The following is a 15,243-nucleotide window of genomic DNA, read 5'->3' on the forward strand; positions in this document are numbered from 1 at the left end:
TAACAAATGATTGCATGATATACTCAAGCATATAATCTGCAGAATTAAAAATGTCTCTTTAAATGTTGGCAAGTGGTATTCAACAACCTGAAATCTTTAATGTTATATATTCTTCTCCCATATTACTATATCCACTCTGTGTTTATCAAGTAATGCAAAGCCTATTACCCAAGCTACGTAACAAGGTAAAAATGTGCTTCACAGATATCTGATGAGCTGCTTCAATTATACCAGGTAGGATGTAACCTGGTAGTTCATTGCAACCACCTTTGCAAACTGCAAGCTCACTGAATGATGCTCAAAGCATCTTTCTCAAAAAATGCCCTACCTGCTGTGATTAATCCATCATGCAATGCTACCAGATACTAACTTCAAGCTGGCAATATAATACTAATTTGCATTCACTCTGGAAAATGTTGCCTTACGTCACTGAACAAGTCCCACAGAAAAGATAAATACGTGTAATAGTCTATTAGCTTTGACAAATATTTCTAACCAGCAGTAATTTTCTTTTCTGTTTCAAAATACATTAGTAGTAATATAATAATGTACAAATACACATTCTCTTAATTCACACCTCATATTCACTTGGTTTATTATGCACAAGTATAATGAAAAAACAAATACTGAACAGTTTCTACATTCTACACACAGCTTGAAACAATCACAAATTACCCTTCCTATCTAAAAAGTTTATTATATACCGTTCAGATGCAAATTGGTTAACTTTTTCAAAGTTATATTTTGGTGCTGTATCACAACACATATCTTGGATAATATGCTTTTTAAAAAGAATTCTCCACCTTGGTTATACACTTTTTGTCTGTCATTTAAAAACCAGCAATTTATTAGTCTCTGGCTTAGTGCTTAATCTATTACCTTCTTACTTTAAAAATAACTTAAAATAAGAATTAAATACTAATTGTATTTTAAAATTAGGTATGACAGCTTAATTACAGCTTTTACCAGTTTGAGCAGAACCAGGGAAGTAAGGAAGGCAATAAACTCGAGTAAGCCCCTGCATTGCCACCAACGCATGCAGCCTGGGGAATAAGCAGGAGCAACTGGAGATTAGTCTAGAGGAGATTGAGGAGGGATCTCATTAGTATTTACATATATCTAAATAGTGAATGTCAGGAGGTTGGGGCATCCCATTTTTCTGTTGTATCTAGTGATAGGAAAAGGGGTAATGGGATGAAGTTGGAACACAAAAAGTTCCATTTAAACATAAGGAAACACTATTTCCCTGGGAGGGTGAGGGAGAACTGGGACAGACTGCCCAGGGGGGCTGTGGAGTCTCTCTGGAGGTTCCTATGTAACCTAGGTGGACGTGCTTTAGCAGAGGGGTTGGACTAAATGATCTCTAAAGGTCCCTACCAAACCCTGCCATCTATGATTCTATGAGATGTGGGTGCAGATAGAGGGCAACAACCTCATTGCCATTACTGAAACATGGCAGGAAAGACAGGCCAACAAGGCAAGGGGGTGGAGTTGCTCTCTAGGTGAGTGAGTGAGAAATTAGAGTGCATTGAGCTCTGCCTGGGTGAGAATGAGGGGTGGGTTGAGTGCTTATGGGTGAGAATTAAGGGGCCAAGAAAGTGTGGGTGATACCATTGTGGGAGTTTACTACAGGCCACCTGATCAGGAAATGGAAGTGGATGAGGCCTTCTACAGACAGCTCTAGCTGCCTCACAATCAACTATCCCTGGCCTTCATGGGAGACGTCAGCTACCCTGATAATTGCTGGCAAAGCCACTCGGCCAAGCACACACAGTCCAGGAGGTTCCTACGGAATGCTGATGACAGCTTCCTGTCACAGATGACTGAGGAACCAACGAGGAGAAGTGTGCTGCTGGTCCTTGTGTTAACAAATAAAGAAAATCTGGTTGGGGATCTGAAGGTCAGAGGCAACCTCGGCTGCAGTGACCACAAAAAGGTAGAGTTCAAGATCCTGTGTGGAAGAAGCAAGACACTGGGCTGGGTTGCAACCCTGGACTTCAGGTGAGCTTCTTCAAAGACCTGCTTGGAAGAATCTCATGGGAGAGGATTCTGGAGTAGGATTGCCCAAGAGAGCTGGTCAATCTTCAAGTGTCATTTCCTCCAAGTCTAAGATTAGTGTGCCTCCACAAGTAGAAAATCAGGAAAAGGAGGCAAGAAGCCTATATGGATGAAAAAAGAACTAATGGAACTGCTCAAGGAGAAATAAATATATGTAAGATGGAAAAGGGGCCTTGTTGCTTTGGAAGAGTGTAGGAACATTGCCAGAGTATGCAAGGACAAAACCAGGAAGGCCAAAGACCTTTTGGAATTAAACCTGGCAAAGAAAGTAAAGGAAAACAAGAAAGGCTTTATTCAAATACATTATTCAACGGCACTGAGTCGAGTTGGAGGCCTGTGGCCAGTGGGGTTCCACTGAGATTGGTTCTGGGACCAGTCTTGTTCAACATCTCATCAACGACCTGGATGAGGAGACTGAGTGTAACCTCAGCAAGTTCACTGATGACACCAAACTGCGAGGACTGGCCAATTCCCCAGAAGGCTGTGCTGCCATTCAGCGTGATCTCAACTGGCTTTAGAGTTGGGCAGAGAGGAACCTCATGATGTTCAACAAGGGCAAGTGCAGAGTCCTGCATTTGGGAAGGAACAACCCCCTGCACCAGTACAGGCTGGAGACTGACCTGTTGAGGAGCAGCTCTGCAGAGAGAGACCCGGGAGTCCTGATTGATAATAAACTAAACATGAGCCAGCAATGTGCCCTTGTGGCCAAGAAGGCCAATGGCATCCTGGGATGCATCAAGAAGAGTGTGGCCAGGAGCTCAAAGGAGGTTCTCCTCCCCCTTTACTCTGACCTGGTGAGGCCTCTGCGAGTACAAAAATATCATGGCTATAAGAATTGTGTGTAAAACACATTATCTTTGGGTATTTAAAAATGGACAATGAAGGATGTTTGCTTCCACTGGTAAGAATTCTGCCAGCTTTTGCCATTTTATTGCAAGTCTCACAACATCTGACATAGTTTTCAGTTCCTGGAGCCAAAATATCACAAATATCTTTTTACTGCTTTTTGAAATATTTCCATGATTTTTAAGCCCAACTTCTAATTTTTCAAGGTCATAACTTCTTGATTCTGACATGGCAAGATCATCTCTGTCTGTGAAAGGGATATAGCAAAAATTTCCTTGCTGATGTTCATTTTAGTCTCCTATTACAAAAAAACCCAGAAAGTTCTGATTAAACAACTGATTATACAAATTCCCCCTCTTTCTTAAGAAGCCCCCAGACTACCAGATGCTCCTTGAATACAAATTTTCTGCCAAGCTGACTGTGCCACATTGATGAAGGAAGGTATATGTACCTCTGCAGGGTAGGATCTACGCTGCAGAAAAATTTCAGGAGAATGTAGTTTTTTCTTCTGTTAGAGAAAGGAAAATATTTGACTGAAGTCTTCAAGAAAATAAATGTTTAACTGGTTTTGACTAGCAACAGACAAAGAGTTTCTCTTGATACTAAGGATGTATAAAATAAGCTTATTAGTGGCCATCATATTATTATTTCCTTTTAAGTAACAATTTCCAGCTGTGAGTAAACTAAATAATAAATCAATCCATGGATGTACTCATTGCACTTTCTACACAAGAACTGAAATTCTACCTGAATGGTTAGCAAGCTGTATTTAGTCACTTCTATTGAGTAGCAATTTCAGACAAGGAACATCATCTTTAATTCTACAACAGTTGTGGCTATTTGACTTCAACCTGTTATTTTGCCTACAAGTGCCATAAATAATTGTCCCAAGAAGAGGAAACGCAGGGCAGCCACATGTGATACTGTCTCAGCCTGCAGCTATTTTCACATTGTGGGGTTCTTTCAGATGCTTCTTCCTTTCATTGACTTAAAATGTTGGTACTCTTTCTTGAGAGTGCCCAGTATTTTTTTCAAATACATGTCTACTTTTAGCATCTACAGCATCTTCTGGCAAGCAACTATGGTATTTCCACTACCTATTCCATGAAAAAAAACTTTTTTTTTTTGCTTATAATCTAATTCCTACTGGCTTCATTTAATATCCTGAGTTCTTGCACTGGAAGAGACAATGAACCATTAACCTCTATTTCCTTCCTCAAGCCAATCATGGTTTTGCAGATTACTGATCAAAGAGCACCTGAATCATCTGCTCTTTTCCAGCGTGAAGAGTTTTACCTTCCTCATTCCTTGTCCCTTTTCTGAAACTTTCCCAGCTCCCTCCTATCTTTCAAGATGACGGAAACTGAACTGCACGGTTCATTCTCTGCTACTACTACATGCTCTGCTCTTTCCTTTCCCAATGACTCCTAACATTCTATTTGCTTTTTGACCCCAATTGACTATCCATCTTGCCATGAAACTGTAACTCTTTCCAGATCTAGTATAGTATTCAGGACCTAGTAAAGTATTCATGTGACAAACTGTAGGAGTAGATGCTTGGGAATTAGACCACCAACGCTGTAAGCAGCAAAAATACTTTTTAGTCAGTTAAATACCAAAGAAAATGGTGGCATCTCACAAACATTAAGGCCATCCCACTTTATTCATAATACACAAATTCTGTATATAGATTTTGAAAGGAAGAAATATTTTGGCTCAAAAAAAAAGTATCTTCCTTTATTGGAACATCACATTCCTATTTTAAGGTATTTCTAAGAATGATAAGTAAGCACGAACAAATGTTTTTTTAAAGAAGTATGTTTATGCAGACAATTGATTCTGGACAAAATAATCAGCAGAAGGACACTTCTGAAAACAGTTGCTTCATCTCTAATCTCTCAGGTCATCCTCAAGGGAAATGTACACATCACTTCTCAAATAGGAGCTTGGAATGAAGGATGCAGTTTTACATGCAATAGCAGCTAAAATTCTTTACTGATAGATATCAAATACATTCAGTGGGTCATAAAATCAAAGTTCAGAATGATCTCTCCCTCCACAGCCAGCTCCTCATATCCCACCAGCTATAAACTGCTTGCCTCTTCCCCTAAAGAGGCAACTGCTTCCTCATCCCTCCACGCAGAGCATCCTGTCTACTCTTCTCCCAGCTCCCTTCCTTTTCAAGACGTAAAATTCATCTGTATTTAACTGAACTCTGAGTAATGGTCTTTATCTCGTGTTCAGCTTTGAACACTGATGTTTTGATTTGAGATCTTAACAAAGGCATTTGCAATTAAGACTTTGGCACTTCTCAGCTATGTCTTAAAAAGTCCATAGCTTCTAACTAGTAATCTTGATTATGTTCTCATTTCGTCACAGATAAACCACCACTGTCAGTGTTTAGAGGAGCATGCATAAAAAGAAAACATGAGTTATGAGCAGAAAAAAATTTTAGGAAAGGTATTTTTAACAGTCAGGAAAGAAAGATTAACGGTTAAGTATCTGTGAGCAAGAAGGGTATCCACTTGTTTGAGTAGGCACACCATAATATATTTAAATTGAAAATAAATGTAGGGCATTAATGTGCAGTGTAAATAGTTTTCAAAGGTACCTATAAAGGAGTATCATTGGGGTTTCTAACCTATTTACCATAAATTCTTTTTTAAATAATACATTAAAGCAAACTTTCATCTGTACTTAGACATAGCCTTCTTCTCTCTGCAAATAAGTTTTATTTCTACCCTTTACAGAAAATCAAAGTATATTTAAAAATAAAACTACAAAATTCAGCTCCAGACCATGACTGCAGACTTCAGCTATGCAATCACTGTTTGAAGCCAAGAGCATGAAATACAATAAAGTATTATCAAAAAAGTAGTCTTCCAGATTCTCAAATATTTGTCATGTTACACACTTAAAGCAGAAACAAAAACAAATAGAAGAATTAGAAGATTAGTTTATACAAATGCAATTATATTCAGAAACTGTCCATTGATTACAGCATCAACACCTAATTTACACCTAAATATTATTTCAACATATTTCATATGCCTCAATATATTGTTGAAACTACAGTCTATAGTAACACATGGTGGCTATTAACAGCAAGCGTAAAATTGTTAAAATTAGTGGTAACAAGCTCTAACATGCCTTCTAACAAATTTCCTTTGTGAAATCGTAATAATATTCAAATCATTGATTCAACATAGAGGTATTAATAACCTTAACAGAAGACTGCATTACAACTTCCATGTTTTTATAAAGCATTCCACTTTAAACATGGAGGATTTGTTCAAAACTATCTACTAATTAAAGTAATTCAGGCTTTGATACTCATTGGGAAAAGATAACTAAACAATTTGTGGTTTCACTTCCATCAGGCTTATTTAACTTTGTGGTGTTATAAATTCCTTCATTCAAAGCTGTGAAACAGTTTCCATGTAAAGTTATTTAGTGGAACATTTATAGTGATACCAACAAGTTGAAGTTTCAAGTCACAAAGAATTACTGCATTTCCTAAGCTAACATTACATGTAGAGTTATGGTTTTAACAGTAAACAATATGACTCCTGCAAAAGAAAATCCGGATTTAAAACAAAAAAACAACACCAAACTTTGCCCTCCTCCTGCCACCTCCAAGGAAAACTAAAAAAATCTCACACAACACCTTAGTGAATGTACACTAAATAAATAAATAAACAGATAGATAGATAGATAAGTAGTAAAAGGATGTATCTTCCATTAAATCCAGTAGATGAACTAGTTCAACTCAGAGTTCTCCATACCATCAGCTAGAAACATACCAACTTATTTCCAGGCTAGTATTCTGAAAAGCATTATGTCAGCTGTTAAGAAGGTCCCCTTAAAGTTATTAATGAAAATTTAAAAAATGTTTTACAGAAAAAAAGAGAAACATACACGATACTTGTACACAATAAGCAGATGTCAGACCTGGTTATTTTTACTTCAAACAGTAATAAGACTTTAGATTAGTCTGTCCTGCATTTAGTTGAAAACAAAGGATTGGTATTCCCTTTAGTCCATTCTTATCTATCACTTTTACTGAGACTTCTTACATAAACGCAGTTGACAGATGCAGAAAATCTTCCCCAGAAAAGTGTATGAAAGAAGAAACACAAACAGGAATCGCTGAGGTAAAAGTTAAAACATAGACCCAAAAGACAAAGACCTGCTTGCCCTTTGGAAGTAAACAGGTTTTTATAGAAAGTCATATTTAAAAACCCTTAACACCTGTTTTCTTTTTGTATGGTGTTCATATATTTGGCTATTAGTTATGAAATGAATGTCAGATTTTGCCACCATGCTGAGATAATTGTCTCAATTTGCTTTTGAATTTGTTCAAATTGTATACATATTAAACTGAAAACATTGCCTAGTAAACAGGCAAGAATAGAAAGATATTGGAACCTTAGCTGCCTTCCAGAGAAATATTAATTGCTTATCACCCCAATTACCTCAGTATCTTACAAAAATACTGTTTATTTCCTAACTAGCTTATTTTGACAGAAAAAGAACAACATTGTATCAAAACTGAACTTAGAAAATTAATTTTTTTGAATGCTTAATGAATATATTACACAATACTGTCACATCTGTGCAAAAGCCCACATAGCACAGCATGCATCTAGGACAAAGGCATATAAATATTGAATTCCTTAAGAACAGGGCAATCACATCATCATGCTTCTCTGAAACACCTCCAACCTTCTATTAGCCCTGTTCCTGGACTTTTCTGAACAAATGGGTAGTTCTGTTTAATGAATTTGCCAATATGTCTACTTCTACACTTTGTTACAATTTCTTCCTTTTTTTTCCAGCGTTATCTTAGATTTTATTTTAAACAACCTTCTACAAAATCCATTCTTCTAGTTCTCTGTACCCCCCTGACAACCACCAAAGAAAATAAAACTATTTTTGAAAACACTGGCAAGTATGCAGAAAGCACATAGGTCCAATGCATACAAACGGACAATACAGATGACTAAAGAGCCCCTACACAGAAACTGTAGAAATTCCTTTCATTTTCACCTTTGAAAATTTGAGCTTGGCTACAAAACACAAATTGAGCTATTGCAAAACTCCTATCCTAATTGGTAGTAAAAGTTTTACTTTTAAGTTCATTCATATTACATTTACAGATCTTTACATAAAATATTTTGAAAGCTCACCAGCACCCAAAAATTATTCTTCCACATGCTCACTGAGCAAGTATAGGATATAATAGCCTTTATCTTGCCCTTCTACATTGTCCTTCTGTTTAGTCATAAAAAGACAGCTTCAAGCTTCCAAAACAATTATTTCAAATACTCAATTACAGATAACAGTAATTAACTTTCCCCAAAGTATTTTCAGAACAAAATTAAAATACATTCATGGCTGTTATTAAAAGAAAGCACTGGATTAAAGATGATGAAACTGTATAGTGTTCTGGAAATGTCAATGTTTATTGCAACATAACAGCCTAGAAACACTTTTCAGATGCAAGTTTAACCTTCATCTAGGTTTCATATTCTGACATAAAGCTGTAATTACCAGTCTCAAACAGGGGACAAAAAAAAATCCCTAGATGTTACAGTTTTATCTCTGATCTCAAAAAGCAAATCAGAAACATTTCCAACGTAAAATACAAATTTGTAAATGTCTAAGTGGAATTTCAGCCATAACACCACCCTCAAAAAAGTCTCAAACCCACTTGCAGCACTTGTTTTCCTTTCAGGCACTGAAATAAGCAGTAATTCGATTTCAGAAAGCTTTTTCCAATCTATGTATAGCTTCCACTTGTTTGCAAATGCACAGAAATATGTCCACAGAACACTGCAACTACACGTGTAAAGAATCCACAATGCAAACATATGTTTATTCAATGCTAACACTTATCATTACACGTTTGACCCTTTGTGGTTTTAGTAAGATCACTCCTTTGCCATGCTGACAAATCCTTAAAGATAGACTCTCATGAGCAGTTCATGTGCAAAGCAACCGTGGGGTAACTCACAAGCATGGCAGACTTGCACGGGCTGCTCCGATGCCCACTTATTCCAAAGGCTGCAGCTCCTCTCTGCCTCTCGTGTGGGGCTGCTCTGCGGCACGCAGGCTCTCCAGCACGGCCTGGGCCATGGCCATCTCCCCACACAGTCCCCCGCCCGTCCGGGCTCACCCACACGGAGCTGTTGGTGGCTCTCAGTCTTGCCACGAATCTCCATAGGTTTCAGGGGCACAGCGTGTATTCTCGCCACGGCTTGCAGAGGGGTCTCCGGTCTACTGCTTCTCGTTCCTTCCTCCTTCTCTGGCTGAAGGGTCCGCGTGGTGACCTCCATCTTGTATCACTCTCCACCTCCCGACTCGCATTTCAAATTCCCGTCCCCTAAATAGTGATCGCAGAGGCGCCAGATTGGCCCAGCCGGGCCGGAGGTGGGTCTGAACCTAGGAGCCGGGGGAGGGTCTTCACTGCAACCCGCTCCCCCTGTTACCAAGCCAAAAGCTGCTCCTGGCTAAACCAGGACAGAAACAAGTGATGGAAGAATTAGATAATTTGACATTTGGTAAAAACTTCTAAAAATAAAAACGGAGATATCTGTAATTCTGTTCAGATGCTCTCATCTCTAATAGTCTTTCTCCCGCATGAGTCTTGTTAATACTACTTATCACTTGTAACAAGCAGAAGATTTGATAGTCACACGACTCCATCTCCTTGCATAAAATAAGCTTAGCATCACTCTGGACATATGCACAGCAAGTATAAGTCAATGAACTGGTGTTGCAGAAGTGAGGTGATATGACCATGCAAATGAACTAAATTTTGACTACCTCAACACATAGGACCCATGGAAAATGATTCTGAGCATAGATAGTCATGAAGAGACCAGGAGAAGTGAAAGGAATGCATGTAAAACCAACAAGGAGAAAGCTCAGTAAAATATTTCAAAATTGAGCACTGTCAATAGCAGTATTTGTAGTCAGGGCTGGAGAGAATGAGGGGTTACCTGCACATGCCTGTTCCACACTACATCACACTACTACCCAACTACTACAACACTAATTCCACATCAGCCTGTGTACTTCAGAAAACAACCTCCAAGCTGCTAAACATAAAACAATGTATCAAAACGGAAAAAGATCAAGCAGCATGGGATGAAAGAATATTTTACCTGCTTGTTTTTTGCTCATTACAATCTGAATTGATCACTACTAAATATTAAGAGATATAAAAGAATCCCCATGTGCAGAACTAAATTATACAGAAGATTACTTAAAAGATCTGGCTCTAAGTGTCATTTCCAGAGACAAAGAAGCACTTGTGAATAAACTAAGGAAAATAAACCAAATTTAGAACTTGAAACATTTTTAAGCTTCTAGCTGTAATGTCTCTGTTCTAAGGATCCAATATAACTGCAGTAATTCCTGAGAAAAAAAAATACCAAAGAAGAATAAAATTAGGCTCATTCCACCTAATCTTTCTCACTATTGACAGAGATATGCACGATCGGTCTTTATTCTTTACCACAGAATCTCTCTTGAGGTAAGTTTCTCAGAAAAGTAAGAAGTCTTCAAGTAAAGCAAATCAGCTTTCAGGAATGTCTTACAAAATGCAGTATGTTAAAGATGAGAACTACAGCTAACACTTAACCTATTTTGCTGCTTCTGAATTGGCATACATTGAGCACTTTCTTAAATGCAGCTAGAGTTTAATCCAGGAAAGTGGCTAGGAATATTAAGCAGCAGTAACAGATCCGTAAGTTAACATACACAAGAGTAAATCTAAACTTTCAAGGCTCACAATTTGTGGCTCTTTTGTCAATGTCAACACAAAAGAATAACCAGGAAAACTGTCAGAAATGGATGTGATTTATTAAAAAAACAATTAAAAAATCTTAAATTATTTTGGAGGTGTGGGATGGTGGAATGTGTTGGTTGTTTGGTTTGTTCATTTAAATAACAGTGCTTAAACCTCGAAAATTTGCTTTTAGGAGAAAATGGTATGTTTTTGTGCTCAAAGTCAAAGTCTTCATCGCAGCTGTTGAGCACTTCTCTCGGAGCATACCCATGCTACAAGCAACACAGCAGAAGAGATGAAGTGTTGCTAAAGAGAATTTGTCCCATTAAGACATTTCTCATTTTCCACAACTAAAAAGTGCATATGCAAATAAAACTTTTTGACAGTCATATTAATGCAACAAACTGCCTTTTTTAATTGGGCTCTCAAAACCAGTAATTTTCTTGCATGAACAGTATTTTAAATGTCTTTTGCTAGTACTTCTTGGCTATGTCTGGGTCAGGTTTTTTGGTAGCAAGGGGAGCTACAGGGGTGGCTTCTTTAAACAAAGAGCTGCCAGGAGCTTCCCCTGTAGCTGACCGGGCCATTGACAGTCAATTCTAAGCTGGACCCCACAGCTGACCCAGGCCTGGCCAATTAGTGATGGAGGTAAGGACTCTGTGAATAACATATTTTAGAAGGGGAAGAAGTTGCTGGGCAGTTGCTGAACTGCAGCAGCAACAGGGAGTGAGAATGTGAAAACATCTCCGCAGACACCAAGGTCAGTGGAGAAGCAGGGGGAGGAGTGTGCTCAGGCCCTGGAAGAAAGACTCCCCTGTGATCTGTGGTGAGGACCATGGTGAGACAGCTGTGTCCCTGCAGTCCATGGAGGCCACTGAGGAGCAGAGATCCACTCACAGCCCATGGAGGACCCCACATCAGAGCTGGTGGATGCCTGAAGGAGGCTGTGACTCTGTGGGAAGCTCACTCTGTTCCTGGAAGGACCTGGGAGCCCACAGAGCAGTGTGCTGTCAGAACTTGTGATCCTGTGAGGGACCCAGGCTGGAGCAGTCAGTACCTGAACGACTGTTCTCCTAGTGGGTGACTCACGTTGGGGCAGGGTGTGAGGAGCTGCCCTTGTGGGAGACCCCATTCTGGAGCAGTTCATAAGGAACTGTAGCCCATGGGAAGGACCCACACTGGAGAAATTCATGGAGGACTGTCTCCCATGGGAGGGACCCCACACTGTAGCAGTGGCAAGTGTGAGGAGGCCTCCCCATGATAAGAAGCAGTGGTAAAGTCCATCTGTAATGAATTGACTGCAACCCCCATCCCCTTCCCTATACCACTGCGGAGGAAGGAAGGGGAGTCCTGAGAAGAGGGAGGGGTGGGGGGAGGTGTTTTAAAATTCAGTTTTATTTCTTAGCTCCCTGTTCTTATTGTTCCTTTAATAAATCAAACCTTTTTCTCCCCAAGTTGAGTCTGTTTTGCGCATGACGCTAATTGCTGAGTCATCTCTCCATCCTTATCTCAACTCACAAACCATTCGTTATATTTCTGTCTCTCTCCTGTCCAGTTTAGGAGGAGGAGTGATATTATGATTTGGTAGACACCTGGCTAAACCACCACAGCCATGACAATAATTACCTCAAATAAATTAATATCAAATTAATATGTTTCTTCTGCCCATTTGAAGCTCTTTGCATCAATTTTTGAGTATATATTATCTAGAGTTAAATTCTATAATTTGATTCTATCTTATTATTCTTTATTTTTTAAAAAAAGGGAGTGCCTAAAACAACATATTCAATTTTTAAAAAATTTTGTGACTCCTATCACAATATAGCATCCTGCAGAAGAGTTTCACATAGTTTATTTATTTCCAGATACTATCATCCATCATGTCTTTAGACCTGAAATCTGTTGGATGGAGTGGTAAAGGCTAACTTGATTCCAGAATGCCAATGATGTTAACAGTCTCTTTGCATAATGGGATACTCCAGTTATACTTTCTCACATGGACTCATTTATCTCAAGGTTGCCAGAAAAGCCTAACAAATTTTACAAATAAGTATTTCTACAAATATGAATCACTAAGATTATACTAATCGAGTAATGTTAATGTGATGCCATACTAGGTTATGAAGATTTAAAAGCTGGATTCAAGGTTTGGCTGATTTGCTCTATTGAATTTCCTGTTTGCGTTTTCATCTTCTGAAAAGCATACTACATTAGTGGGGGAATATATTGAAATTATACTGTAATTATCACTAAATTAGTTTTCCCAGCAAGCACACTCTATTAGACAGAAATACTGAAAGATCCCACGGCCCTGCCTCCCACCTTCATGCTAGAAACTATATGGTGACAAAAGGTGTAAGGATACAGGGGTACACAACGCACAGCAGAGGGACCCAGTAGTCTTCCAGACATTTACAACTCCTATCACAATTTCCGTTCCTACACTCTGTTAAGGAGATGCATGTGAAAGGTACAAGAGAAGGAAATACAAGAGAATAGGCATGACAGTGCTTCCCAACACTTTGCAAAAGCACAGAAGTCGTGGCATCCTCCTCTCCCCAGCCTGCTGCCAAATGCAGGCTCACTTGCAGTACAAGAAAGCAGCAAAAAGCCTGATGGTTCACATATTCCCCAGCAACTGCTGCTCCTCTAACAGTCTACCTTTTCATCAATGCTACTTTCATTTGAGCCTGACAACCTTCCAGTGCATCAGGCTGGCAAGACATCCTCAAACCCCACACATTCAATTTATGCAGTACTTAATTTGGGCTCCCCATATTAACCACAGATAACAGTTATGTAACTACTTGTCTCATTTGGCTTTTATGTAAAGTGTTTAATGCAGAACATAAATCTTACCATCCTGCCATTTGTTAAGGCATCAAAACTACTTGAAAAGTTAGCTTAATAATTCAAAGTACAGTAGATTTTGTGAAATACAATTTTTATAACAAGCTCTTCATGAAAACATACACCCACCCACATTTCACATGTAAAAAGAAAACATTTCAATGCAAGTGTAAGAGAGAATGCTGGCGACAGATGTTTTACCTCTGAGCTACTTTAGGAGACTTTTGTTTGAAATTTATGAATAATGCAGGCAACAGACTCATTGGACATATCTGACGAATCTCCTGTGACAGGCAATCACAATATAAATTGCCAGAGTAAGTGCAAAAACCACAGCAACATCACAGTACAGTGCTAAAGCATCTTAACCACATAACACCACCAAGGGGAAAACCTTGCCTTCACCTCAATGAATACAGCAGAAGTAACAGCAGAGCCATTCTGCTAAATGTCAATGGCCACAATCAGCAGAAAGCATACGATCAAGCAGCCTGTCTGAGCAGTGATGTTAAAGCAGTCAGAAGTGAGTTGAGTATAGGGCGTGGAGAAGCCCAAGTACAAACAGCCACATAGAGCATGCACCTTATGGATATGTTTTAAAACAAATGAAAGCGCACATACTCCAGATCCTCAGCTGAAGTCATTCTATGTGAGAAGGAACAAACTCCCTCCAACACCTCACAGTACCTTTGTGGCTTATCAGATTTACAGTAAGCATACCCTACAACCAGCACCGTCAGTATAACTAACAACGTAGTGAACATTAGGAAAGGGCAAGAATTTTTACTAGCAGCACCACTTGTGAGGAAAAAGTACATGGAGCTTCACCCTTCATGGTACATGAGGGCAGAAAACACAGCATTAGACAAATCACTGTAATACTTTCCCGAGTTAGGGTCTTCTTTCACGTACAGCTCTGGAGCAACACAGTAGCATTACAGACAGCTGATGTAACACAGTGTAACATGCTACTGTTTTCTATTACAATTAGAATGCTGACATGCAGGCTAAAGTGCCTGCAATTCTCCCCAATTTAAATAGCCTACATATTTTACATTTCCCAGATTTTCAGTATGGAGACAGAAATCTGCACCATGACTGAAGACAGGCTGTTGTGCCCAAGCAACTGCAGCAGCTGTGCTGGGCTCCTTCCAACTGCTCCCTCAACTCTGCACCACAGACATCGCTGATAAGACCCTCCTGAGAGCAGTGCCAAGCACTATTTAAACTATAAAAGATCATTCATTACTAACTCTTCAGGTATATCAGAATTTCAGCCTAAACTGAAGTTATGCTGACCTACACAAGCCCACACTTTAATGTAATGGTTGTAAGTTACTTGATACATAGATATGTTATGATGTTTTGATTTTGCCAGGAAAAAATTGTGCATTTTACAGAGCAATTGCATTGTGAAATCTGTTTGCTTCAGTACATAAACTGAAACTGTGCCCAAAACATAAAGACTTAACCTTCATTTACTACAATTATTCACTGTCACGGCTATAATGATGACTTTGCTAGTTTGCAAAGGCCATAAAAAGACCATGTTGTTCTGGAAAATGGTGTATTGTAAGTAACACTACAGTACAAGAAAGTGGTAAGAAAACAGATTCACAATTGTGCATTATCACCTTCTTTAAGTTTTATATACCAATAAAAAGTTGATAGGTATAAAAACATTTGAAGCATGA

At 38.9% G+C, this 15,243-nt stretch overlaps 1 protein-coding gene across 4 annotated transcripts in view; it reads right to left on the bottom strand.

The window, feature by feature from the left end:
- INPP4B (inositol polyphosphate-4-phosphatase type II B) overlaps positions 1–15,243 on the bottom strand; it is a 344,498-nt gene that overhangs the window by 234,538 nt on the left and 94,717 nt on the right. Inside the window, exon 1 of one of the 4 annotated variants that reach the window (XM_061992338.1) lies at positions 8,921–9,397. The exons of the other annotated variants lie outside the window; for them this stretch is intronic. Within the exon in view, the coding sequence (XP_061848322.1) occupies positions 8,921–8,926 (6 nt within the window). The 5' untranslated portion in view covers positions 8,927–9,397. Of the gene's footprint in view, positions 1–8,920; positions 9,398–15,243 lie in introns of those variants that run through there. 4 annotated transcript variants of the gene reach the window in all.

Source organism: Colius striatus, chromosome 3, assembly GCF_028858725.1.
Source record: "Colius striatus isolate bColStr4 chromosome 3, bColStr4.1.hap1, whole genome shotgun sequence".
Classification (NCBI taxonomy): Eukaryota; Metazoa; Chordata; class Aves; order Coliiformes; family Coliidae; genus Colius; species Colius striatus.